Here is a 25,388-nt window from a genome sequence, read left to right as displayed (position 1 = left end):
GGGAGAGGTCTGTTTTATACGCAATACCTAGGCCCACAAAAAAGGGAGGAGTGTGCAGGTTATTTGTGTAAAGACCATCCTCAATTTTGTGTTTGCCTCCATCAGTGCACTGAAGCATGTACCCTCTAATTTACAGCGGTCATTAGGAGTGAGACAAAAGGTCTAAATAAGGACAATTTCGCCACCCTGACACTCTGTAATTTGGTTGTATAAGAGAAGGTCATCCTGATGCTGTCACTGGTGTAACTTGTAAACATGAAGGATCCCCTCTACCTCCTTGTAGAAAATTCCTATATGTGAAGTGCTCTGTGCACTCATGTAAAATAAAACATTAACGACACTGAAATGGGGGAAACAATGATTTCATTAACCCCGCTGTGCCATAAAGTTGAGTCAACAGAGAAGCATGGAAACACTGGGATATCCAGAGGCCATAAAGGTCAACTTATCATTTGTTACACCCTTGTGAGTTTGGTCTGTGCATCTCTTTAATGAAGTTTCTGCTCTGTTTCACTTTACAATCCTTCTGCATCTGAATTAAGGAGTATTTGACACAGGCTATAATGATCTTGTAATGGTACATGCTATATATATGCAAATGTGCATGGGCTGAAAATTTAGTACACGTTCTGTTGTAATCATTCTCAGGTAAATGCAAGTGTAATCACATAATCTTTCATGGTTATATGTTTTTATTCCGTATATAAATGTGAGGACAATCAAGCTCAAAAGGTTTCTTAAAATTTAAATTTTATTCTGTTTCAATTGATCTTGATTTAACTTAATAGATGCAGAATTGTGACCCTTTATCATCAAGTATTATATGAGGTTTGACCACTAATTTTGACAATAAGATGATTATTTTAAGTGACCTGAAGTGATAAGTGAATTATACTGTGAATAGTATTTTTGATTGATTTCTGTAACAAAAAAGAAGAAGTGGAGTTTGTATTTTATGCAATGTGTTTCATTCAAAAATAACTCCAACCCAACCCGTCAATGTGTGAGGCTAATCTGTAAATACATCAATACAAATGTCTTTGTAGGCCATGTAGGGCATCTGTGTGGGGAAGACCACAAGGACATGTCCTTTGAAAATGGGAGACAACCTTGCAGCACATCAAGCTCTCAACAAATCGCCATTCTAACCCAATTAGAGAGGTGTAGAATCCTAATATAGCTGCCTAAACAATTAGTAAGTGCACTGTCGGGAGCAGAATAATCCTGTTAAGAAGGCTACGGAGAGCACTTTACAGCACGAGTGTTTCTATCCATGCTGACAACTGTCTGCACTAGGCATGTAAGATTATTTAATTCAAGGTGGCATTCAAGGAGTGGCTGCTTGTTATATCGAGGCTTTTTGATGTGTTGGAACCACAGTTTTAATGAGCTGAGATTCTGCTCCAAAAATGTCAAAAATTAATTAGATATCAGTAAGATACTTCATCACGGGAGGTTTTAAATTCACACCAGAGGGTTCGGCTCTTCTTCAGCTGTTACTTGTGATAGCTGCCTTTGTTACATAAGATTCAGTATATGAGGCTGCTTGATATCTCTGAGTCTGTGCAATCAATATCTCGGAATATCTGCGTGCCAAAAAGAAACTGTATTTTGAACACAGTGTTGTTTGTGGAAATTATTGTGCCTTTTTGCATCTATACAGTAGTTGCATTGAAAGTGCATCTATCAGAGAGGCGATGGACGAGCAAGCTTGTGTGTATTCCTCCCAAAGATTATTTTGGTTTTTGAATAGGAATATAGGAATTATTTCTTGAAGAGACTATTTGCAGGTTTTTGCCATTGCCACATTGCCAGTGCTCACTTACCAGAGAGATTCAGCCATCTTCAGGACAGACTGGACACTTCAGTGACTTGGTATTAGAAAATGAGGAGATGGGCTAACTGAGCTGGGGCTTGGGGGTTATAATGCTAACTTCTGTAGAAGCAAAACAAAAGGGTTGTTTTCCACCTCTGGACACAGCTCTTGGCTAGTAAAGGAATGTATATTACTGCTACTGTTACTGTATAGATAAATACAAAAGCAAAACTTACAACTAGTTCCTTTAAGCTGTTGATTATGACTTTCAAATCAGACTACATTTGAAATCATTTGCTTGATTAATATGAGAACATTATGCTGACTTTTTCTACTGTATATTTATATTTCATATCTTTTCTTCCTTCTAACCTAAAAAAGAGAGAGCGTGCATCCAGAAAACATTTCACAGTATCTTCTCTCAAGGTTTTAATGTGCTTTTTTTTGTGTCCCCAAAGGCACAGAGACAGCAGCCGTTTGATTGTGGTGTCGCCTTCTGACAGTTCATTTAGAAATGGATTGGGAAAAGTTGCAGGCAGTATGAGTCATAAAGTTTAATCTTTTCCATGCATCATTTAACATGCTGAAATTCTAAGAAATGCTTCTTGAGTGAGGACACAAATAACTCTATATTTGTGTGTGAAAAACATGTTATAATCCCAAAGCAAGAGCAAGTCACTTCCATTTACAAGCTTCCTCTCCAGATGTCATAGGAACATCTGCGTCATTTGTTGTGACCTAATACTTTTCACGTCATTCATTGACTGGACTGCACCGGTCCTCTCAAGTCATGTGGAACAAAGAAGCAAACATGTCAGTGTCATCACGGTATAGATTAATAGGTTAATTATTTCTCAGTAGTCTGACTATCATGTGCACAAATGAGGACATTTAGTGTTTGTTTCTTTTGTCTTTTAATCCAAAATAACTTTTGGTGTGACATTTTGTCAGTTATAATAATCATAGTCACAGTCTAAGTCCATAAAGTTCACAAGTGGCTTGTCTTTAATATGTCACACATTAATTTATAATATTATAGCAAATACATCAGAGCAAAGTGCAACAAAAAGGTTGTAAAGTAAGTATTGTAAAGTAAAACACCAAGAGAGTGAGTAAAAGTGAGTAAAAATTAAAGCATTCACAAATCAGAAAAGTCACAACCATTGAAAGCCATTATTGAGGCTCAAGAATAATTACACTCTGGTGACACACTATGGCCTCCATAAATATAATGGGTCACTTAATGTTTCATTAATTTTAATATTCACTGTTATAAGAACAGATAAAACTGCATCAAAGATGATTGGCAATGCAGTGGAAATGTGTTAGCCACACCAGATATGCGCAAGACTCATAAATTTACTCTCACATTTATCGTTGTTAATAATTAATATTTCAACAATAACACTGAAAAATTAAATGCTTTGTGTTAACTGTCCCCACGGTTGTCGTCTGTTCCAGACTGCCATGGTTTCCTACAGACCCGACAACGGCTGATTACATTTTGCAGAGAAGGTCCCTTCACTGTCTGAGGTACAGGTTTACTGTAGGTGAAAACAAAACACACACATATGCACACAGTGATACAGATGCAATTACAAATCCTAATATTACTGTGTGATTTGATAATGAAAATTCAAAATGATTTTTGTGGGGATATTGCACTGTAGAAAGAGCAGATATTGGCTATATTCCAGAGTGAAATTGAAACAGCACTGATATCAGAAATTCAGTGTCAGTTATTTTTGAGGGTTATAAGCAAATCATGTACGAAATTATGACATGCCCGGTCCTGAAAATTATTTAATCTAAGCTGTACATGAAGACGTACCCTACGGCTTGCCTCCACCACTGCTTAAATAGAGAAGTGACGGTTTACCTGAACATTTTGTTGGCATCGAGGGAGGCCAGCCAGTAGCTGTAGGAGTCGGGGTAGTAGTTACATGTTCCCCTGCCGTGACATTCAATGAAGGGCACTTGGCGGAAATGCTCCAGACATGAGCCTGGAGAAACCAGAGGCTGGGAGGAGCCGTCTGCACCAACACCCGTTTGCTAGAATTGAGGGAAGTCAAAAGGAGAGCGTTACTTGGAAAGAAAAATGGGGAAATGAGAGGATTTGAGGCATTCAGAGGAAAGATTACCATGACAAATGAGTATCCAGTCCATAGGGACTCCCAACCTTGGGGACACTGAGGTATCAGAGTTGTCTGGCTGTGGACGGCTATGACATTGGAGGTGGTTTCACATACTGCGCACCTAAATGATACATTCATAAAATATTTTATAGACACCCATATCAATTTTGTCCTAAGTCATGCTAAATTGTAACTAAATATAACCAGTTACTGAAAATTAAATTACCTAGGAAACACAATACGGTAAAGCACAGTATATGAGTCTATTTGTTTGTATTTGTAAATATAAACTTCTCCACCTGCTAATGTAAGAGGCCAGCTCATTCCCGGTGATGGCAACCATGTTGGTCGGCATACGGGCGTCCGTTGACAACCAGTATGAGTAGTCGTTACGAGAAGCATAGCGACAGGTAGTTTCTGTGTCACAGAAGAGGAAGGGCATGGTGGAGAAACGAGGGAGACAGCTTCCCATGGTGCCTAAGAGACAGTTTGAATTGTTATAAATAATAGAAAGGCTCAAGCTCAGACAGGTTTGTTTGTGTTTTTTTTTTTGGTGAAGTTTTGGATTCAACTCAGTGTTTCTGAATTCTTACCCAGGTCCTGACCATGAGCTCTCTCATTTCCATTGATGAAGAGGAGGGAGTAACCAGAATAGATGAGGGTGGTGCCATGAGGACAGTCAGGGACACGGATGCTTTGGCTGTGTTTAGCAATCAGGAAACTGTCAACGAAATGTGGAGCACTTCCACCAGGCAACCCTCGACCACCCTTCCTGCCTAGTGGTCCAGCTGTACCTACTGGCCCTACACAGTAAAAACATTATTAATGAAGAGCAAAGAGTATTATCAAGTTATATTGTGTGCAAAATTTTTAATCAGGATTTATGGGATGGAGGTTATACTTCAGTCTTTGTCATTGCTAACTGTCAAAGTTGGACTGTCAGTGTTTAAAATATGTTTCATATCTGGCAAGAAAAATCACCCCACTGGCTTTCCACCCTTCATCCACGTGCCCCATGACATGGCCCCGTAGTATAGAAAGGAAGGAGCAAAGTCCCATTAAAGTGGCATCCTCATCTTCACATACTGTATATGCGCAAATATACACCTTCCTTATACCTGGCTGTCCTGCACTTCCTTTGTCTCCTTTGTGGCCAGGGAATCCAGGCTGGCCAACTCGACCACTGCGACCACGCACTCCTTTGATACCTGGCGGACCTGGGAAAGAAAGATCCAGTGTCACACAGTTTAAAGAGGACCAGCTTTATGGAAGAGAAACTAAAAAGTAGAAGCACATCTTGAAATCAGAGTGCAAAGATTGAACTGAGGTAAAATTCTGAACCTGCAGGGCCTGGTCGTCCTGATGGTCCAGTGCTCCCTGGGGCTCCTGGATACCCAGGGAGACCTGGGAAGCCAGGAGATCCTGGTTCAGGTCTGCCTGGGGCATATCTTGGTTCTCCTTTGATGCCTGTAGAGAGAGGGAAAGAATAATCAGGAAATTTCACCCATCAACATTAGACAGTTGCAGAATCATATCTGCAGAATCCCAAGTGACTGGAAAATGGAGAGGTGGTTTGAATCTGGAGATCATTATTATTGTTATTGTGAACAAAAGTAAGAATTTGGCCGCACCAGGTGGTCCAGGGAAACCTTTGATTCCAGGTGGACCAGGTAGGCCTGGATTGTATCCTGGGTCTCCCTTGTTGCCTAAAATACACAGGACATAAATAGATTGCAAGTAAACTATCTTGTCTTCACAGCTTATTTGATGAATTCCATTTTATTCCATATGACAGAAAAGATTTAAATTAATCCTCATTAATCTTATTTTTCTTGGTCCCCTTTATTCTCTGTCCCATTTGTATTTCATCACAATTGTAGACACATAAATCAATCGTGGACTATTACTTTTCTGTGGTGACAGATATGCTGGTGTCTGGGGAGGAATTCAAAGAGAGCACATAATCTATCTATGCCCTGAAGCTCAAATGATAGATTACCATGGGGCCCTTGGAATCCAGGAGGACCAGGATCACCTCTTGGCCCTGGGCCTCCAGGTCTGCCTCTGTCACCCTGGGGAGGCAAATAAAACAATAAAGGTCAGAGATGAGATTTTTAGTATTGCAGTGAGATTTAGATATCACTATCAGATGTGGTGTAACTGCAGGTGATGCTTCAGAGTAAATTTTATTTGGGATAACCTGCTGAGAGAAAAGCCACATTTTATCATGTACATTTGGGGGGAGGAAAATCACACTTCTGTTGTTACAAACAACAAAAATAAATACATAAAACAAGACTTCGATCTTCGTTCTCCTTCAGAATGTTTTTTTGGTCAGACATTGTGTTATGTAATGAATTAATGTAAATTAATAACTGTTGGGGTCACTTACTTGCTGCCCTTGAGGGCCTGGATATCCTGGGTGTCCTTTTTGGCCTGGCCCTCCTGTAAAACCTGGGTCCCCTTTGTCTCCTTTACATCCAGGCACACTGGGACCTGGAGGACCAATGGACCCCCGACATCCTACATACAAAGTAGGGAGGATCATGAGTAGTGATATCCGAGAGTACACAAAGCAAATTAGAATCATAATAATAATCCATAAGATATTTTATCCTAGGGATTAAAGCACATTTAAAAGTACTGATATTTGCACATTATGCAGAAAAAAAAACACTAGGACATGAGGTTTTCAGTAAATATTAATTCATGTTTACAAAAAGGTATGTCAGAGTTTTAATTGCTCCATTAGGAAATCCTCACCTGGGTTACCAGGAATGCCAGGATCCCCGCGTTCTCCTTTTAATCCAGAACATACCCCATCTCTTCCTGGTAGCCCCCTTGGACCATCAACCCCAGGCAGACCTGGCAACCCTGTGTCTCCTGTCGGTCCAGGATCTCCTGTGCCAGGCGGGCCAGGGAGGCCAGTGTCCCCGGAAGGGCCTACAACACAGAAACAACAGTATATGTTCATGACAACAAAAAATATAAATCTGATTCTGTAGTAAAAGAATAAAGTGGAATCTGGATGATGTCATCATCTCTGCTCAGATCTCAGATCATTTGATATTATTATTGAAGAAATCTCAGAGATTGATACAGATGTGAATCCCTACAGCGACCCTGTAAGTGAATACGACAGGTAGATACGTAATGGCCGCAAACTCTGCAACTTCATGTACTGTTTGATAAATGAATACATTACCAAATGCACTTGTTCTTTAAGAATTACATTTAATAATGTGTAAAGCGCTAACATTCACTGGAACAATCCCACTATCTGGCCTTTTGCTTTTGGAGTCTATTGAGTAATGAGGCATAGGTAAGGTCTGGTAGAGTGGGAATATAAATACCATTTTCAAAAGGTTTGCCAAGTTTAAGAAAAGATTTGACCAGCTACACAGAACTTTAGACAGCAAGGAAAACTAGGGTGCAGAAAAGTCGGAAAATTCTCCAGACAGGCCAAGTGTGACAATAAAAAAGTGGGATTCTGATAAAGACATTGAAAAGCATAGTGTCAATTACCTGGGACTCACCTGGTTGACCCTTGTCACCACGTCTTCCTGGTGGACCTCCAGTTATGACTACAGCGGAGACATGTAAGAGTAGGTGAGCATTGACCGTAGCTAAAGCCTGATTTGGAGGCAACAATTCATAAACAGAGAGATAATAGAGCCATGCAGGGTTTCTTACTTGTCTCTCCTCTCTGCCCCGGTGGTCCAGGGATCCCATCCCGGCCCTGGTTGCCTTTAGGACCAGGGTTACCAACGATGCCCGGTCGACCTGGGAAACCTGGTGCAAACAGACATGAAAAAATTAAGGCTGTGGGTGAAAATAAAATAAAGTACAAATTATATATTATTTTTATATATGTAATGGCGTGTTCACATCGGGCGCGAGGCAAATTTTTTGCACGATACGATTACATACAAAGTCAATGTACAGACGCGAATGGACGCAAATTTGTGCCGGCGGCGCGAATGACACGAATGGCGCGATGCGAATGAAGCGAAGATGCGAAATTCGCGAATGCCGCGAGTAAAAACAAATATTCCAGTGGGCGCCCGGTGTGAACGCACCGTAATACAAGTGTTTTCTACAGTAAAGGCTACACAGTGGATTGCATCTTGAAAATATGTACACTGATTTGATTAATTTTTCTTGTATCATTTTATCATAGAAAACAATAATTTCAAAGGGCTTTGCCTGGTGGTCCATTGGGTCCTGTGAATCCTTTGAATCCTGGAGGCCCATCTGAACCTTTAGGTCCTTGGTTGCCTGGTAAACCTGGAACAGTGGGGTACAGGATTGTGATGGAGAGGTAAATGAAGTATGAGTAAAAAAAAAAAAAAAACAACTGATCATAGACTGGCTAATTGTCATTTTCAAAGGTAATAACCATTTCTGCCATCAAGTCCTGGGTCTCCTCTAGCACCACAGATTCCTGAGGGACCTGGTGGTCCACCAGAACCAGGATCTCCTTTCTGACCCTTCATTATGTTAATATTGATTGATCCTGGTTCGCCCTGAGGACAAGTAGTAGGAAAGGAGAAGAAGAAGAAAAGGAAAGAGAAATCAACAATAATTACAATCAGCACATATATTGTCTGAATCCATACCATCCAGATTAGACAGTCATCTTTACCTTTTGTCCTTTTGGCCCAGGTGGTCCATATCCAGAGTAATTTGGTTCTCCCCTGACTCCTTTGTTCCCAGTTGAACCTGGTAATCCGTCGGGACCTGGCCCTCCAGGGACTCCTTGATCTCCTTTTATTCCTTTTAGGCCTGTGGGGATTAAACCAAACAGTGGTTTTACACAAGCTACATAGAAGAGAGACATTCATACTTACAACTGGGCAACTTTTGTTTATATACAGTATATTTCCAACAGTTAATTATTGAATACTACTACTACTGCTACAACTGCTTTAAACTTAGTAAAGTAAAGTTGGAGCTAGTTTAGGTCTAACCTTGAGGGCCTCTCCATCCTGTGTCTCCTAAGACTCCCTCCGGGCCTTGAGATCCTTTGAACTCTGGTCCATCAATACCTGGATCACCTGGAGGACCTGGAGGAGATACACACACAGCATAAGGTTAATCAGATGGATATGGTGAACCAAAATACAAATAACTCATGTTACAAACATAAAAAAAACGTTCAAACCTTTCGGTCCAGGACTCCCTGGTGATCCAGTTAACCCTTTTGGCCCTTTTGGTCCAGTAGTTCCTTTATCTCCAGAGCCACCAGGCACACCAGGGTGGCCTTGTAAAGAATCACCATTTTATTAACGACTTGCAGAAATTGGATGTACAGTATAACTTGATATGCTCTGTGGTGAAAATGGCCTGTACTACCAAGAACCAAAGTTTATGTTACCCTAACAACCAGCCCAAAAAAATGAATTTGGAGAAACAACTTCAGTTTGTGGAACAATATTCTTATGTGAATAGGTTATTGTAAAGCTTACCCGGATGTCCAGGGTCTCCAGGGGGCCCAGGGTATGGAGGTGATGGTGATTGAAGACCTGACGGACCTTGTTGACCTGGATCTCCAGTGATGCCCGGTGGACCCCGCAAACCTTTAGCTCCTTGTGAGCCAGGCCAACCTGTGTGGGAAACATTCATGGGGGTGTTAAAGGGATAGTTCACCCTAGAATGATTCGCGTGATTCGCAGTAACCGCACTGACGCCGGCGCAAATCACGCGAGATTTGGACGGACCAGGAAGAGGAGCTTTGAGAAGCTTCCGCTACAAACAAGCTTAAAATATAGACTTATTTAATTTTTTTCGGGACAATTACGCAATTTGGGGCTTCAGCACAAGACGGACATTACATACGAGCAGCATGGAGGTATTTGGATGTTTTTTTGTGTGTGTTTTTTTACGAAGAGCTCTGGTGTCCCTTTACAACCGTTATATGGACATGCACTGCTACGCTGAGACCCCCTGTAACTCAGAGAAGGGACGGAGGACTCTGAAACTTCTTCCAGCCCTTAGTCAACATGAGGGTGAGTAGATAATGAGCGAAATATCATTCTAGGGTGAACTATCCCTTTAAGTCCATCATAGCTGTGAACCACACAAAAAACGATTCCCCAACATTTGTGATGCTTACCTAATGGGCCTGGCGGTCCCTCAATTCCAGGCAATCCCCCTTGTCCATAACCTGGTAACCCCTGTGGTCCTGAGTCTCCTCTCGGTCCTGGAGAAATGTAAGTGTAACACTTTAAATACAATTCCAAAAATGTATTCCTCAGATTACAGAGTATATTCACACACTGGTATTTCACCATTTTTGCAAAAGTGTTTCAGACAAGCACTTTGTTTTCTCAAGACAGTACATGGTTGAGACAGTGAATACCAAACAACGAGCAAAATGTTGAGAAAGTTGAAAGCTGACGTCACATCTATCATGTACTGAAGAATCAAGTTATTGTGAGATGTCAGAGAACAATCACCATACCTCGTTGACCAAACTGGCCATTTTGTCCCCTGTTCCCTTTTTGTCCAGGAAACCCACTTAAACCAACACCTGGTTGCCCAGGGGGACCAGGGTCACCATGGAGGCCAGGATGACCAGACCCTGGCAAACCTGGATTACCCTTTTCACCGGGCAAACCATTAGTTCCTGGGGAACAGAACATAGAGAAATAAGTAAAATGAGAAAATTACATAAGTGAAGTGAATAATGAGATACAATTATCAATAATATAACAAAACAGTTTAAACTCAATATATACTTAACTTCAATATATACTGACCTGGAGGTCCTGGATAACCATCTGGTCCTGGTGGTCCTAGTGGACCAGGTAAACCTTTACATGAATCCTTGTCACCAGGTTCACCAGGGGGCCCCATTAAACCCTTATTTCCTGTGTAGAATAATGCATTTAATAGATGAACTTATTTGAGTATCCATTTAAGAACAAACTTGTCTGGATGAACCTCACTATTTATTGTCTAATAATGTCTTTCTGTCTGGGACATACAGTCTATATACATATATTTGGTGTATGAGTACCTTTTTCTCCTGGATAGCCAGGATTACCATCCAACCCTGGTTTCCCAGGTAGACCAGGGTGCCCAGGATCTCCTCTTGGGCCCTGATCTCCATCTTGTCCCGGTGGCCCTGCAAACCCTGGGAGCCCAGGGTTTCCAGGTCCACTATCTCCCTGATAATCAAAAATATGCAAAGCATTATTTTTACATTCATAATAATGCATTTCTGTGAGCATGCAGTATAACAATGTATATGATACGTAGCAAATCTTGGTTGTGTCCCTGACCTTCAGTCCTGGAGGACCAGGAGGGCCTTGTATACCCGGCAGACCAGGGAAGCCCCTACCTGAAAAACCTTTGGGACCTGGCTGCCCTTTGTCACCTGAACACACACACACACATTAATGACACAATTAGCTGTTTTCCATTCTTTGAGGAGGTGATTTGAACTGATAAGTCACATGAGAATTTTTTTTCTTTTTTTTGCTCAGCCTCGACACCACTTGGATTACCTTTTGGTCCTTGGATCCCAGGATTTCTAGGATATATGCCCCGTTCTCCTTTCTGTCCTGGAACGCCTGGTGTTCCTGGAGAGCCTGATACTCCTGGATTACCTGGATAAAGTATGAAGGAGACAATATCTGTCATATGATCATATATAGCATCCATCCATCCATCCATCCATCCATCCATCCATCCATCCATCCATCCATCCATCCATCCATTCATCCATCCATTATTATTATAACCTTTATTTAATGACAGCACATAGTTTCAACACATAGTCACATTAATTAAAAACATAAAACAAACAAACAAACAAAACAAAAAATTGAATTTTCAAAATTAGTTAAAATAATTTACAAGATTAGTCAAACATTTGCACTCAATTAAAACATCCATCCATCCATCCATCCATCCATCCATCCATCCATCCATCCATCCATCCATCCATCATGTTATCCAAAGCTTACCTGGGCTTCCAGGTATACCATGTTGGCCTTTAAGTCCTGGTGGTCCAGGAGGTCCATCTGGGTGGATGTGGCCAGGTTCCCCTTTCTGACCTAACAAAGACAGAGGGGGGGAATAAAGGACAAGACAGTGTCAGTGTCAGTCTTCTCCCCCATCTATTTGTCTGTTTATATATACTGTAAATAAGTGTGCTTTTTACCTGGAATTCCAGGAACCCCTGGCAAGCCCGGTACCCCAATATCTCCCTCACTTCCAGGAAATCCAGCAGGCCCATATCCCACTGGCCCAGGGAGGCCAACTGGTCCTGGTCTCCCTCTAGGCCCTTGTGGGCCTGGAAAACCACGATCTCCCTCCACACCAGAGAATGTATACTAGAGAGGGGATGGAGAACTGTAAAGACCCTCGAAGCCTCATAATGTGCTGCAAATTGCAACGGTTTGGTTGTTATTGTAAACTAAGTTTAGACAAAACCATCTCACCGCTATCTCCCCTGGCGGGCCTCGGAGGCCTTTACGACCTGGTAGCCCAGGAGCTCCAGGGAGGCCATGTTGGCCAGGCCAGCCAGGCTGTCCAGGGTCCCCTGCCAATCCCTTTATCCCTGGAGAGCTGTAGGCATATGAGTCTCCCTTTACTCCTGGAGGGCCTGGAACTCCTGGCTCACCAACAGGACCCTTCAGGGAAGATACAATATTTTAGAAGGGTTTGTAAAAAAAAAACCAAAAAAAAAAAACATTTGGATACTTTTTTACATTACTTACTGGCCCTCCAGTTAAACCTATTGGTCCTGGGAAGCCTGGGTCACCTTTGGCACCTGGCCCTTGGTTGTAGCCTTAGCAACAGAAACATTTACATCTACTTATTTTACTTTCCATTATTTTCAGTAAGATGTAAAAGTCAATACAAAGAGTGTGTGTCCAGTGAATGACTTTACCAGGGAGGCCAGGTGGACCACGGGGACCCGATGGCCCTGGGGGTCCTTGTCCAATGCACTCATAACAGGTTTCCCCCTTCTCTCCTGTAAAGAGCATAATAATGAAAATATGATTTCCATCTTTATTACACAGTATTATAGTATATCCCTCATTATATCCATTTACTTATGTACTCTTTTCAGTCCAGCCTATTGGGAGGAATAAGAATTTGCACTAAAAACTGATAAAATATTGAAGGATATAAACTGCCATGGTTCGCATTAATGACTGCAAATTAACCGGTAAAAAGTCATTACAAACCACTGCTAAACAAATGGTACAGTGAATGTTAATTTTATTGTTTTTTGAATAGTTAGTTTCCCACCTTTTTTTCCATATGTCCCATCGTGTCCCTGACGACCAGGTAAACCCTTATTTCCCTTTTCTCCTGGGAGACCTTTGGTGATCCTTTTAGCTACAAGCATCACAAATAACAAAGTGCATTAGTGTAGGTTATCCTTCTACATTGCTGCTACCTTTATACCAATTTTTCCATAATTTCTATAATAAATTGATTGTAAATGAGACATCCAAATGATCAACAACCCACTGACCAAAAATGAGCATTCTACACCAAAACTATAACCAGCCTCAAATGTTGTCTGTCACTACCACCTTTTACCATGTAGTCTCTGATAAATGTTGGCTCATTTGTTAAACACAGAAAAACCTGACATGAAATCAAATATCTGCTATTAAAGAGTATGTACATAATCACAGGCAGAAAAATCTTACAATTTACAGGTCACTGAATCCTTTGATAATGAAGGAGGAGAGGTGTTGTGTATCTTAATAGGCTTTTGCTGACTGACTGAACACAAGCATGCAAATGGGTAGCTAAGCCACTTAGTTCAGTACACACAAGGCATAACCCATCATTGTCATGTCAAGAAACGTTTTCATCCATATCAAAAATCCACTCACTATAATTTACTATAACATTTCTCCATGGGACACTTTTTTTCATTTCCATAATGTTAGTGAGTACTGCTGTAAAGGAACTGTGGACATTTTATCTCTAGATAAGGAAGAAAAGAATAAAGTAAGTGAGCTCATCGAGGATATTAGATTATATAAATTCTCCCTGCAGACCAATGTTGGATGTAAGAAAAAAAGATCCACAAAGGGACAATATGAAAGTGGAAATGGTAAAGTACTGATGCTCCTAACAGTGGTTAAAAGCCTCTTTAGCCTGTAGCTATTTATATCTGGTTAAATCCATGTAGACATTATTGTTATCTGGAAATTGCCCTTGTCTTATAGGAGAAGCTTCAAAGACATCAAAAAAGTTTACATGACTGAATTAATCAGCTCTATTAACCATATGCAAAGTTTGTTGAGTTAATCAAGATACTTAAAAGAACTGCCAGTGTCACTAGTAGCAGTGTTAGTTGCCAAAGCAGTCTTAGATGTAATGCTTAGTTGAAATACGAAAGAGAACATTCACACATACATCTGTCTTCTGGAGGTCCAGGAGGGCCTCGATCGCCAGCAGGCCCTGTATCACCAGGATCCCCATCAGGACCAGGAAGTCCACTATAAATACCCCCAGGCTCGCCATGGTCCCCTTTAGGACCTGGAGAGCCAGTGGGACCTTGTGTGCCTGGCACAGAATACACAGATACCTGGCCTGTGTATCGCAAAGAAAGAGACTATGACCTATATATTTAGACATGTCAAAAGTCATATCTCTTTATTAACAACAAATAGATATAAACAGCCTCTTTTCTGCACACCTGGAGGTCCAGCTGGTCCAGGAAATCCCATAACACCTGACAGGAGAATAGTAACTTGTTAGTACCATATTTGCAAGTCTGATTACTTTATTGAATTATAGCCACCACTAATACAATAATAGAACCATGGTAGAGGGCTATAATGCTATTGATCTACCTTGATGTCCACGATGCCCAGGGGAACCAGGGGAACCAGGATCTCCAGGGTGTCCTTTGACTGTATCTGTAATTATCTGTAAACGAAACCACCACAGTCACATGGTGAAATCTTAGTGCAGGTATAGGGACAGATGAAGTCACTCATACTTCCCATTTCAGAATAAATTACAAAGACTAACAAAGTGGTTTATATTCATTTCTCTCCATTAGCTTGCACAACTTTGAAAATAGCATGGAAAATACTGAAAAGAAGAGGAGTACAAAGTCAACTCACATCTCCAGGTGGACCAGGTAGACCACTGTTTCCCTTTTCACCCTAAAGGGAGTTAAAAAACAACACATAAAACAAAACATATCAACCCACTGTAAGATGCATAATGTTTTCAGCACGAACAGTTCACTAACCCTGACTCCTGGTGTCCCTGGGTATCCTGGTTCACCTCCGGGGCCAAAACCTCCCTAAAAAAAAAAAAATTGTATTCAAAAGCCACATGATGAAAACACACACACAAAATAATGATGCTCTACACAACTTTCACAGTAGATCAGTACCCGCGTTCCATTTTGTCCAGGATCACCATCCTTCCCTGGCTTTCCCTGCAAGTACAACCAAGAGAAAAGCAGTGAGGATTCAATTGCTATCTATACATAGAAAACTTTGCCAAGTCTCCCAGGCATACATTTTCAGGAACTCATTACTTTATTTCCCCAATTTTCAGTTCAATCAACTACAAGGGATGAGGGTAGGTCAAAAAATGCGGCTCTCAAAAAACAATGCCTCAATTAATGTTCATGCCACCTGGCCTTTAGATAATGATGAAGTTGTAGTGGCAAAACAATCCACTTTAACCACTGGTAGGTATTGTCTATCAACAGAATTGTCATGGAACGATGTTTATAAATCAATGATTTCCTTTCCTTTCCTTGAGTTTAATGTTGCATCTCTGCCCTCTGCTGGTCATCCCTTGTCTTGAGTTATTCCCATAGTGTTAGCTTTGCAACACAAAGTGTAAAAAAAAAAAAAAAAAAAAAGGGAAAGATATGGTGCAATGGTCAGAGAACACTGCATATTTTTTTGTTTTGGGGCACCCTGACATTTCTGATGAATGCCCAGTCAGACAAGGAGGATCAAAGGTGAGGATAAATGGGCGGTGGTATCTTACTTCTGGCCCCTCAGGTCCTTTGATTCCCTTTGATCCTTTGGCGTACCGAAGAAAAGCAGTGTCTCCCTGTGAAAAGATTGAAAAGTACAGGAGGCAGTAAAAGAAATACACAACACTATCAAGGCAGAATAACTGTCAGGAGTGGCAGCTTTTGAGAAAAAAGAGAATTAGCTATGTAATGTGTGTGATGTAATACCAGGTCGGAGTGTCACTGGTGTGAAGAGAGAAGAGAAACTTACTGGTTCACCCTGGCAACCTTTTTCTCCTTCATCTCCTTTGTCTCCTTTTAGAACCTGAATAGAAGAAAAAAAAAAACTCATGTTATAATAACAGACTCGGTTAGTTGCAATTGAGAGACTTTTTGGGCACAGTTTCCAGTTCTATACAATAAATATGAAATTATAATTAAATATGGTCATGATAGTTGGCCAAATTTCCTCTTTTTCTCCCTTTTACTGTACTGTTTCCATTTAGAAGCAAAAGAGAAAGTGCAGTTCTGTCCAGACTTGGTTTGAACTGTGACAATGTGTCAGAGCCTGCTGCTCAGTCACCCCCTGCAAAATCTGGAAACTGTTCCAACTAGCAAAGTGTGACACCGCAGGGCTTACATTTAATTTTCAGGTGAGAAACTATGAGCACGGTGTGAAATGTGTTGCCTCAGGTGATAGAACTATGCCTCAAATGCCAATGGCAGTGTGCAATTCCCCCCCAAAAGTAGGACAAGCTGATGATCCACAGTAAATATGACAGTTCATGTATTTTATAAAACTGAACCACACAGTTGGATGTATACAAAGATGGATGTGTAATGATGAAATGATATATAGCTGAAACTGTAACCTTGATTGCTTCAGTGCAGCAGTATTGATTATACTGGATTACGTATACAGGACACAGCACTCTGTAGAAGATGTTATTGTTACAGTGATCTGACCTCAATAAGACTTTCAGTGGAAAACTCTCTGATCCGACCAGGTGGCCCCGGAGGTCCTGATGGTCCTTGTCTCCCCTATACAAAATAAAATAATCTTCAATCACAAATAAGACAAAATGCACACAAATAATGTTATGACTGAACAGAAATGGTCTTGGACCAAAAAAGATACACATTCTATACAGTATTCATCAACATTGATAATATAGTTGTTGTTTGGTTTTATTATACTTGTCATTTATGATATTTCTCTCAGTGAGGTTCCTGAATAAAGAAAGGTTAAATAAATAGAGCACAAAAAAGAAATTACCTTTAGTCCACGAGGTCCTGTGATACGGCCTGATCCTCCTTGACCCTGTAGCATGCGGAGGTGTGGCAAAACAGTATAACTTGTTTGTATAAATTAGAAGTTGTTCAAATCTTTCTCCAAAACTATTTTTTGTTTTGCTGCGTTTCCTGCTGTTCTCACGGTTTTGTCAAGGTCAGTTCTCACGTTTTACATCCTTCTTTAAGCCCAACTTATGGGAACAGAGTGACCTGTCCTTAACATAATCTAAAAATGTTATCACCATTTACAACGGTCTGTCTGCTGGTTAAAGGACAGCTGGGAGACTGCAACCCTTATATGTTCACGTTACATTCGAAAAATATTGCTAGACTGATAAACAACTGCTGTGACTGTCTGTAAGAAGTCACAACATCCAGGAAATGTTTACACTTTCCCAGGGGGTGTGAAAAGTACCAGCAATGATTTAAAAAAAAGACAGCCAGACAAAAACAGAAAAAAAAAACCCAGCAACTGTTGTTTTTAAATGATTTTCCTCTGTGGCATTAGGACCCTCAGTAAATACTCATCATCACCAGGTCTGAGGTCTGAGAAGAAGACAAATTATTAGTCAAAGGAATTTTCATTAGCACTACCTTAGATCCCTGAGGCCCTGGTTTGCCAGGAGATCCCTGTTTACAAAAAGACAGGCAGCAATATCAAGCATCAAACAATCATTTTGTATAACGCCAAATGTATTCTGTACAAAATATCAAAACTTCTTCACTCACACTTGGGCCCCTTGGTCCACTATTGCCTAATGGTCCAGTGTCACCAGGGTCACCAGGAAATCCCTGAGATAGCAAAGCGAGTCGTGTAAAGTATCATGTCATGCAAAATACTATACAAACAGGAACTCTATTGATCTATATTACAATCTTACCACATGTCCATCCGTGCCCGGTGGCCCTGGCGGCCCTGGCACTGATGTTGATGACACGAAAGATTCACCCTGTGAAATGCAGGATGTAAGTTTATCTTGCATTTGAGTTGAATTAAATGTATTGTTGAAATCACTGGTAATGCACATGGAAGACAGAGAATGCACAACAGTTATCTTTGGTTCTCAATTGGGCTCCATAAGCTTCCTCACTCATCTATCTTAATCTCAATCTCTGCATTTGACATGCATCCATGTGTTCAGAATTACAATGACCACGTTTGATGTCTTAGGGGTTGCCACAATGAATTGACCACATAAACCATACTTCTCATTCACTATGTTTTCAGCAACCACTGCAAGTGCATAATCAATATTTAGAGGCTTTTAGCTGTGTTCGTAGAACAAGGGTTACAAATGACAACCTATTTCACATAAGCTTTGCCTGCTAAAAGGTTTCAACAAGCTTAACGGGCAAAGCTTGTTAAAAGCACCCACCACCATGGCACAGACATGACAAAACTGCATTAAGTGGCCACAAGTGAACTCTCACACTGCAATCTCTCACACACCCACGTCCTGTCCAAGTGTTATGAACAGGCCAGAGGAGAGACTCAAACACTCCACATTGCTTGTGGACATGAATCCAATAAAAAGTCTACATTGCAAATACTGACCTCATCATGGACAATGTGTGTACCTATAGTCAGGGAGTTGTCTGTACCTGCAGTATTTATTTTGCCAGATAGGATGTTACTCTATTAATTCAAGAAAGCTTTGCTGCAGTTTATAACAAATCCTTCTTGTTGTGACACCTGTGCACTATAGAAATATGTCATACAGGTTATCCACAGTGGAAAAGAGTCAGGACTAGGGAGGGATATAGTGGGTGCATGTTTGGGAAAAGTCTCATATCTATTGTTTCGTTTACTTTTCAAGGACCAGGGGTGTAGATGGCAACAGCTTTTGTGCCATGGTAAGCAAGTAGTCACATACATCTGTATCGGTCACAGCTTCCAGTTTTCCCCCATGTGGGTAGATAATATTAGTTGGGAATTATTTTTCAAAGAGTAAAAGCTGTCAAAGCTGCAGATGACATGAAATCATTATAATACGTACAGAATAGAAACATCTACGGTAAATGATCTGTTCACATACACAAAGATGACTCTACAGAGCCCATAGATGCACATCTAAGATGAGAAAAAATATGTGTTTCTGATGCTGTCAGGAGGTCTATAATGTTTACTCTAGTAACACCTAAAGCTGTTGTTCTTGTACTGAGAATTAGCATAGAGAATGAGCATGCATTAGTGTCAGGTGCAAGGCAGACTTGAGGAAAGGAAAAACACAAAGAAAATCTGATTGGTCTCACATGGACCAGGTACAAATGAGCTTTGGGAGCCTGGGGAGTCAGAGAGGGCACCTTCTTCTGCAGTGTCATGTTATGTTTTCTTTCTAATAAACTTCTGAAATGGCATTTATTGCTGCAGCTCCACAATCTCACCTTTCCCAATACAAAAAGTGCTTAATAACCAGCCCTGGTGGCACATTATACATTTTATTACCTTAGGTCCAGGGAGACCTGGGGAACCCTGTAAAGTAAAGACAAAACTGAGGCAAGTTTTGAACAGTAAACATATTCTTTGGTGGGTCAGCCAAGCCAGACTATTGTATTTTAGTACAACATCATGATAGTTTGGATTCATTGTTTCTTACCGGATTTCCCCCAATACCACTGGTTCCAGGAATTCCAGGAAATCCATCTTCTCCCTAAAAAACAGTAATGTGTTAGAAAAAGGCAACACATTCAAGTACCACAAACATTTTAAGCATATACTTTTGTTTCAGTGGAAGCAGTGAGACTTCTCAATTATTATAGATAATACTTCAACATTTCCTACATTTTCTCCATCACATCCTGCGGCCCCCTTGGGGCCCGGAGGCCCTTGTAAACCCGGGACACCCTGTGAAAAAATATCAGCAGAAAGTAACAGACATCTACAAACTAAACAGGAACTAAAACAACACATAAGTTGATCTGATGATGAATGGAGTACCACAGATGTATAAGAGAAAAAGACACCTTACCGGTAAACCATGAGACCCAGCAAATCCATCTTTGCCCCCGGGTCCCTGTAATGAGATTAACAAAACTAGCATAACACATAGCCTACAAGTGCCACAGAATGTGTCTGCTGCTCTATCACAAAGTTTATTTGTTGTCTAACCATACACAAACACCCAACACACACAAGTAAACAGCAGTTTCTATAGCACAGTTATATTACCGGATCGCCTATTGGTCCCACAGGTCCATCAAGCCCAGTGTTGCCCTGTCAAAGAGAGCAACCTATAATTAATCTTGGTGATGTAGTGTGATGCAGTGTGATGCAGTAAGCACAACTAGGCACAAAAGCAAGCGCACAGTCTATATACACAACTTCAGTTGATGGGCCCCTCTGAGGACAATGTGGAAATGTGGAGATAAAAAAAATGTAAGAGACTGAAGGAGCCACAAGAAGTTCTACCTTTGGTCCCATAGGCCCAGCATGACCTTTAGGGCCTTGACGACCTTCTAATCCTGGAAATCCTGGATCTCCCGGGAGACCTCTTTCTCCCTAAGTGTGGGAGAAATTGTGGGAGAAGTCAAAGAAGTCATTTCAAGTCATTCAATCAATTCATTTGCAAATGTTTCCAATAATGTATAGCCTACACAGCTGCTTAAGGATTTAGAGTTTCATGATGCCTTAAAAAAAATGTTGCATCCAAATGCTACTGCAGAGATGTGCTTATATGAATAAGATACCAGCTGCCTGATGTAAGGCCTACCTCTTGAAAAAGGTTTGTGTTTATGTATCTAACTACATTTAAAGTCGTTGCTGAGTAGAAACACAAGCCACACGATGCAGTTATGATTAACTGTGCGAGAATAGAGAAGAGTAAAAGCAGCAGTTTCAGCAGACAGGGGGCACCGCCCGCCCGGCCAGAAATCAAACGTACCTGTCACGTTGCGTTACGTACAGTAGGCTACCCTTTTACAGTCTATGAGGCTACCTAACAGGTGTATGCCGGGTGTAGCTAAATGCTAAATGCTAAAGTAATGATCATAGACTGTAAAAGGTAATTATGTTGACTTCTTCGGCGGTGACTGGGAACACACGCAGAGAGGCTGGATATAACGTACTGTGAGCAGATAATGGAGGACTTACAGTAAGTAGCAGTGACGTTCAGACAAGTGTGTGTGTGTGTGTGTGTGTGTGTGTGTGTGTGTGTGTGTGTGTGTGTGTGTGTGTGTATTATAGATCCATGGACATGGTGCAACCAAGGGGGCAGTTGTCGGTCTGAGAAGTGAAGCTCACTTCCGCGTTCAAAAAACTGCAATCCCCTCGGATTCCTGTGGGGGCTGGTGTCAGAAGGGAGCATTCCCCATAGACCCCCATGTTAAAATCGCCGACTTTGCATCCTCAGTAAACATGTTAAAAGCCTGGTGTCAGAACGTTTTTTCGTCTCAATCGATAGTTTCTACCCCCGCACACACTCTGAGGGGGGTGAATTTTTTTTTTACTCTGCCGTTTTACTGTTAAAAGGTTAAGATTCTGGCCAATCAGGGCGCGGAAACGTTGAGTGACAGGTCCGAGCAGCTCCGTGGACAGCTGCTTCGAGGCCAGTGGGCGGGTTCTCGGCCGGCCAATCCAACATGGCGCTGTTCAGGCCGCCATATTTGAGTCACAAAAACGACTCCCCAAAACCAATGGGTGACGTCACGGACGCTACGTCCATTCTTTTTACAGTCTATGGGTGCAACCAAAGACGGTTGGTGCAACATCAATCATCAACTGTGTCGCCTAGCAACATTTCCGCGTTTGTTAGCTTTCACGTTTTTGTTTACCCCTGCCTAGCTGTAACTTCTGTCAGGTACTCACTGAATATCATACAGGAACCCATACTTTGATTTGCACATGTATGTAAAATCACATTTTCTCGTGTTCTCGCATCAAATTATGTTAGCGCTTGGGAAATAGCAGCTGGTTTCCCTGTGTTTTCAAATATGTTTCGACTGTGAGCAAACTTGCAACAAATGGAAGGGACAGTTAGCCTAGCCTATTAACCTTTTGGTGGTTAATAGACTTTTCTGACAGTGTGACTGCAACTGAAACTAAAACAGCCTACTTCTCAATCACAGTTCAAGGTAATTGCTGCAACTGAGCTACCATACAAAACTGTGGCAAGGTTCAATATTGATTGAATGTAATTTTACATTTACATAATTTTTGAATGGGTGGTTTCCACTCTTGAGTACAATAATTGACTGAATTTTTAGTTAACTTTGCAGTTCATAGAATGTAGTAGTAGCTTTTTTTTTTTTTGGATGAATTGTATCCCTGTGATATGGTTTCGTGTGCTCTCTCTCTTCTTGGAGCTCATGTCAAACTCATTTGAAATGAAACAGCTGGTCTCATAAATGATTAGGAATAGCCTAGGGCTTGATGTGTGATGGAAACATTTTATTTCTGATGTGAGGTCTTTTTTGAAAGACTTTCAAAATCAATAAGAGATGTTTAAAGTGAAATAAGACTACTTGTGTGGCGGGAGTAAAACGTTTTACAAAATACATTTTGACAAATAGCACAGTAGCAAAAACATAGGTGTAAACAGGAAATTAATGATGGCTCAATTTCATTTACTATAGTTGCTTAAGGTTGAAAATAGTCTCATCAAACTTGAGAATGAACAACTACAAATGACTAGTAAAATGTAAACATCTCTGTTTTTAAAAGGGGGAAAAGCTAAAATCATTCACATTGAAACTGCAGCACTTAGCCTATATCTGAATGTTTTCCAGAGATAATTCACAATCCACTTACCCTGTTTCCTTTGGCTCCTTCAGTGCGGCACCTTGATTTTCCACACTAAAAGGAAATTGCAACATTCCTCAATATGTATTGTGCACAAAGAAAACACTGTCCAGTTATTATTATTTATTTTATTTTTTTGAAAGTATATTTTGGGGGCATTTTTGCCTCTAATTGATAGAGATACAGGAAATGGGGAGGCAGAGAGAGGGGGAATGACATGCAGAGAGGGGGAATGACATGCAGCATGACATGCATCCCCAGTTGGGATTCGATACAGGGCTGTGCTGCAGCGAGGATTATAACCTCTGCATCTGGGCCGCCTGCTCTACCAACTGAGCTAAATGACACCCCTTGTCCAGTTAATATGACATTTTGTTTCAGATTCCCACCGTGTCTAATGTTTTCTTTCATGCTGCACCTTTAAAATTAAAACATATTCTCCCATATTACTGAAAGCCAACTAATCATTTTTATCTAGTTGATATATTATTAAAAGCAAATTTTTAGTGGGAAAGTAGGCTACTTTTAGGTGTTGTTGAATCGTGTGTACCCCCTGCTCTTCTCTAATGGTTAGGTGTGAGGTGAGCCGAAGAAAGTCCACTAGTGTGAGTTCACAAGTGCAACTTTCACAGGCATTATGCTGATGAGGAGAGTTTACTAAGGCAACTTTCCCAAACAACACCTATACTGTAAGTCTACAGTGTTAAAGGGCAAACACCTCACACTAGTGTTCAACCCAGGGTTTAATTCAATGGCTGTAATTTATTATTGCTTATCAGCAGACAAAAGGGTTAATTGAATCTAACAGACTAAAAATGTAGCTATAGTGATAAAGAAAACAGAAGATGCACGAAGGTTGTCTGAAAGGAAAATATCGGGTTAGCTATAAGCTCCTTTTTATAATTGAACCATTATCAGTACAGCATTATTTCAGATGCATTGCATTTGTAATTCACTTTAGCTAAGTCTTGTAAAGACCTGTAAATGCCACCACACAGTGTTGGACATACTTGGTCTGATATTTCTCTTTTAAACCTGGCTTGTTAATTAGTTGCCTTTTTACTGTATACAATTTCCCAGCATGCAAGACAATAATTAAGCATGAAATTCATGGTTATCTTAATGTCAGAAAACATGAAATGTGTTTTATTACCATAACAAATAGTCATTGAATGAAGTGAATGTGGTCAAATAATATCACTGTCTGTGTTTATTATTCTTATGGGGAGGGGGGGTTCTTGGTCTTGGACCTCTCATATTATTTGTAAACATGTAAGCCACTGTCTTCCTCTCATCCTAAACTTCTTTAACGTTTTTTCAGCTCACATTGGCCATGGCCAGTCCTCTTAGTGGCATCTGTACTCAGCTAAGACATTTTGCTTTACTACTGTTTTGCTTATTTTCAGCTATTCATTAACACTCCTCCAACATACTCTCCTTTTTCTCCAAACTCCTGTAAAAAAAAAAAAAAGGGCCACCAACATGGTCCAGTGAGTACACTGAGCTTAATGCGCAAACAGACCCCAAACAAACTGGGTTTCCTCAAGATGTTTGCAGATAACTGTCAAAACTCCAGTTACAAACAGTCCACAGTGTTGTATCAAAGTTCAAGCAGTGAGGAATGAACGATGCTCACATTAAACACAACAGGAAGCACATGAGAAAAACACCGCTACAGGATGATGCTCTTCTCCCATAAATAGTGATTCAGAGGCTTTTTCAAAAGTGAGTTAAAGCAAGAGAAATGTAAACTGATTACTGGATACTTAAAAAAGTTAAAATGTAACTGACACAATTATTATAAGGTCAAATTGGAGACATTTACAGAGAATATCAGTGTTGAATCTGTCATGGTAAAAGCTCACTGGTGCAGGATTTATGAGATGTGGGGCAATGTAGTTTTCTGAATCAATCACTCTAGCTCAGCAACAGGCCCTGTATCTTGAAAGTCTGCCTTTAAAGAAACACCAAGCAGCAGGATCACAGACAGGACTACCCAGTGTGCGTACAGTTTGAAATAAAAGCATAACAGTACAGTCAGTGTTTGTAATGCAGTACATGTCCACAAGGTAATCAGTGCTGTTGGCTAAATTGAAGCAGATTCATCTGTAATGTTCTGTTAATATATATATAATAATATTTAAAAAAAAAAAAAAGATACATCTTACATTTTTGGCCCCAGTGCTCATCAACATCACAGCAAACAGGATCAGAGGAACTACAGGCACTGGCCTTCCCATGACTTTCCTTGCTCCAGTTAAATCAGAAGCTCAGAGAAACCAACAGACACGCCGGAGGTGATGAATGTCTTCTTGAGCATCCTCCTCAGCGACCAGCCTTTACAGTACACTCATCCGCTGCTGCACTACGGGTAATGTAAGGTCATTGCTTCGGTTAGATCAAAATTCTCCATCTGGGATAGACTGGACAGCCCAGAGA

General features: G+C 40.8%; 1 protein-coding gene across 1 annotated transcript; it reads right to left on the bottom strand.

The window, feature by feature from the left end:
* Nucleotides 1-2,357: 2,357 nt before the first annotated feature.
* On the bottom strand, nucleotides 2,358-25,369 carry LOC146970497 (uncharacterized). Its single transcript, XM_085805925.1, has 52 exons — nucleotides 25,118-25,369; nucleotides 22,959-23,003; nucleotides 20,622-20,711; nucleotides 20,382-20,426; nucleotides 20,182-20,226; nucleotides 19,995-20,057; nucleotides 19,810-19,863; nucleotides 19,659-19,685; nucleotides 18,094-18,162; nucleotides 17,942-18,004; nucleotides 17,807-17,842; nucleotides 17,196-17,240; nucleotides 16,886-16,960; nucleotides 16,191-16,244; nucleotides 15,952-16,017; nucleotides 15,341-15,385; nucleotides 15,194-15,247; nucleotides 15,063-15,104; nucleotides 14,787-14,862; nucleotides 14,630-14,665; nucleotides 14,347-14,523; nucleotides 13,219-13,308; nucleotides 12,854-12,937; nucleotides 12,681-12,751; nucleotides 12,405-12,593; nucleotides 12,122-12,293; nucleotides 11,925-12,014; nucleotides 11,463-11,564; nucleotides 11,238-11,332; nucleotides 10,973-11,123; nucleotides 10,713-10,823; nucleotides 10,415-10,579; nucleotides 10,067-10,153; nucleotides 9,420-9,557; nucleotides 9,116-9,214; nucleotides 8,922-9,017; nucleotides 8,597-8,736; nucleotides 8,351-8,477; nucleotides 8,158-8,238; nucleotides 7,645-7,743; nucleotides 7,488-7,535; nucleotides 6,715-6,894; nucleotides 6,344-6,474; nucleotides 5,951-6,023; nucleotides 5,583-5,657; nucleotides 5,293-5,418; nucleotides 5,070-5,168; nucleotides 4,545-4,754; nucleotides 4,251-4,428; nucleotides 3,958-4,072; nucleotides 3,696-3,868; nucleotides 2,358-3,360 (listed from the first exon to the last, which is right to left on the bottom strand). The coding sequence occupies exons 1-52, from the start codon at nucleotides 25,187-25,189 to the stop codon at nucleotides 3,246-3,248; spliced, it is 4,989 nt and encodes a 1,662-aa protein (XP_085662051.1). The 5' UTR covers nucleotides 25,190-25,369; the 3' UTR covers nucleotides 2,358-3,245.
* Between the last annotated feature and the right edge of the window lie 19 nt (nucleotides 25,370-25,388).

Source organism: Trachurus japonicus, chromosome 17, assembly GCF_045865225.1.
Source record: "Trachurus japonicus isolate A0001 chromosome 17, Traja_1.0".
In the NCBI taxonomy this organism is placed as follows: domain Eukaryota; kingdom Metazoa; phylum Chordata; class Actinopteri; order Carangiformes; family Carangidae; genus Trachurus; species Trachurus japonicus.
The sequence above is the reverse complement of the archived record's forward strand: the minus strand, read 5'-3'. Positions and strand labels throughout refer to the sequence as shown.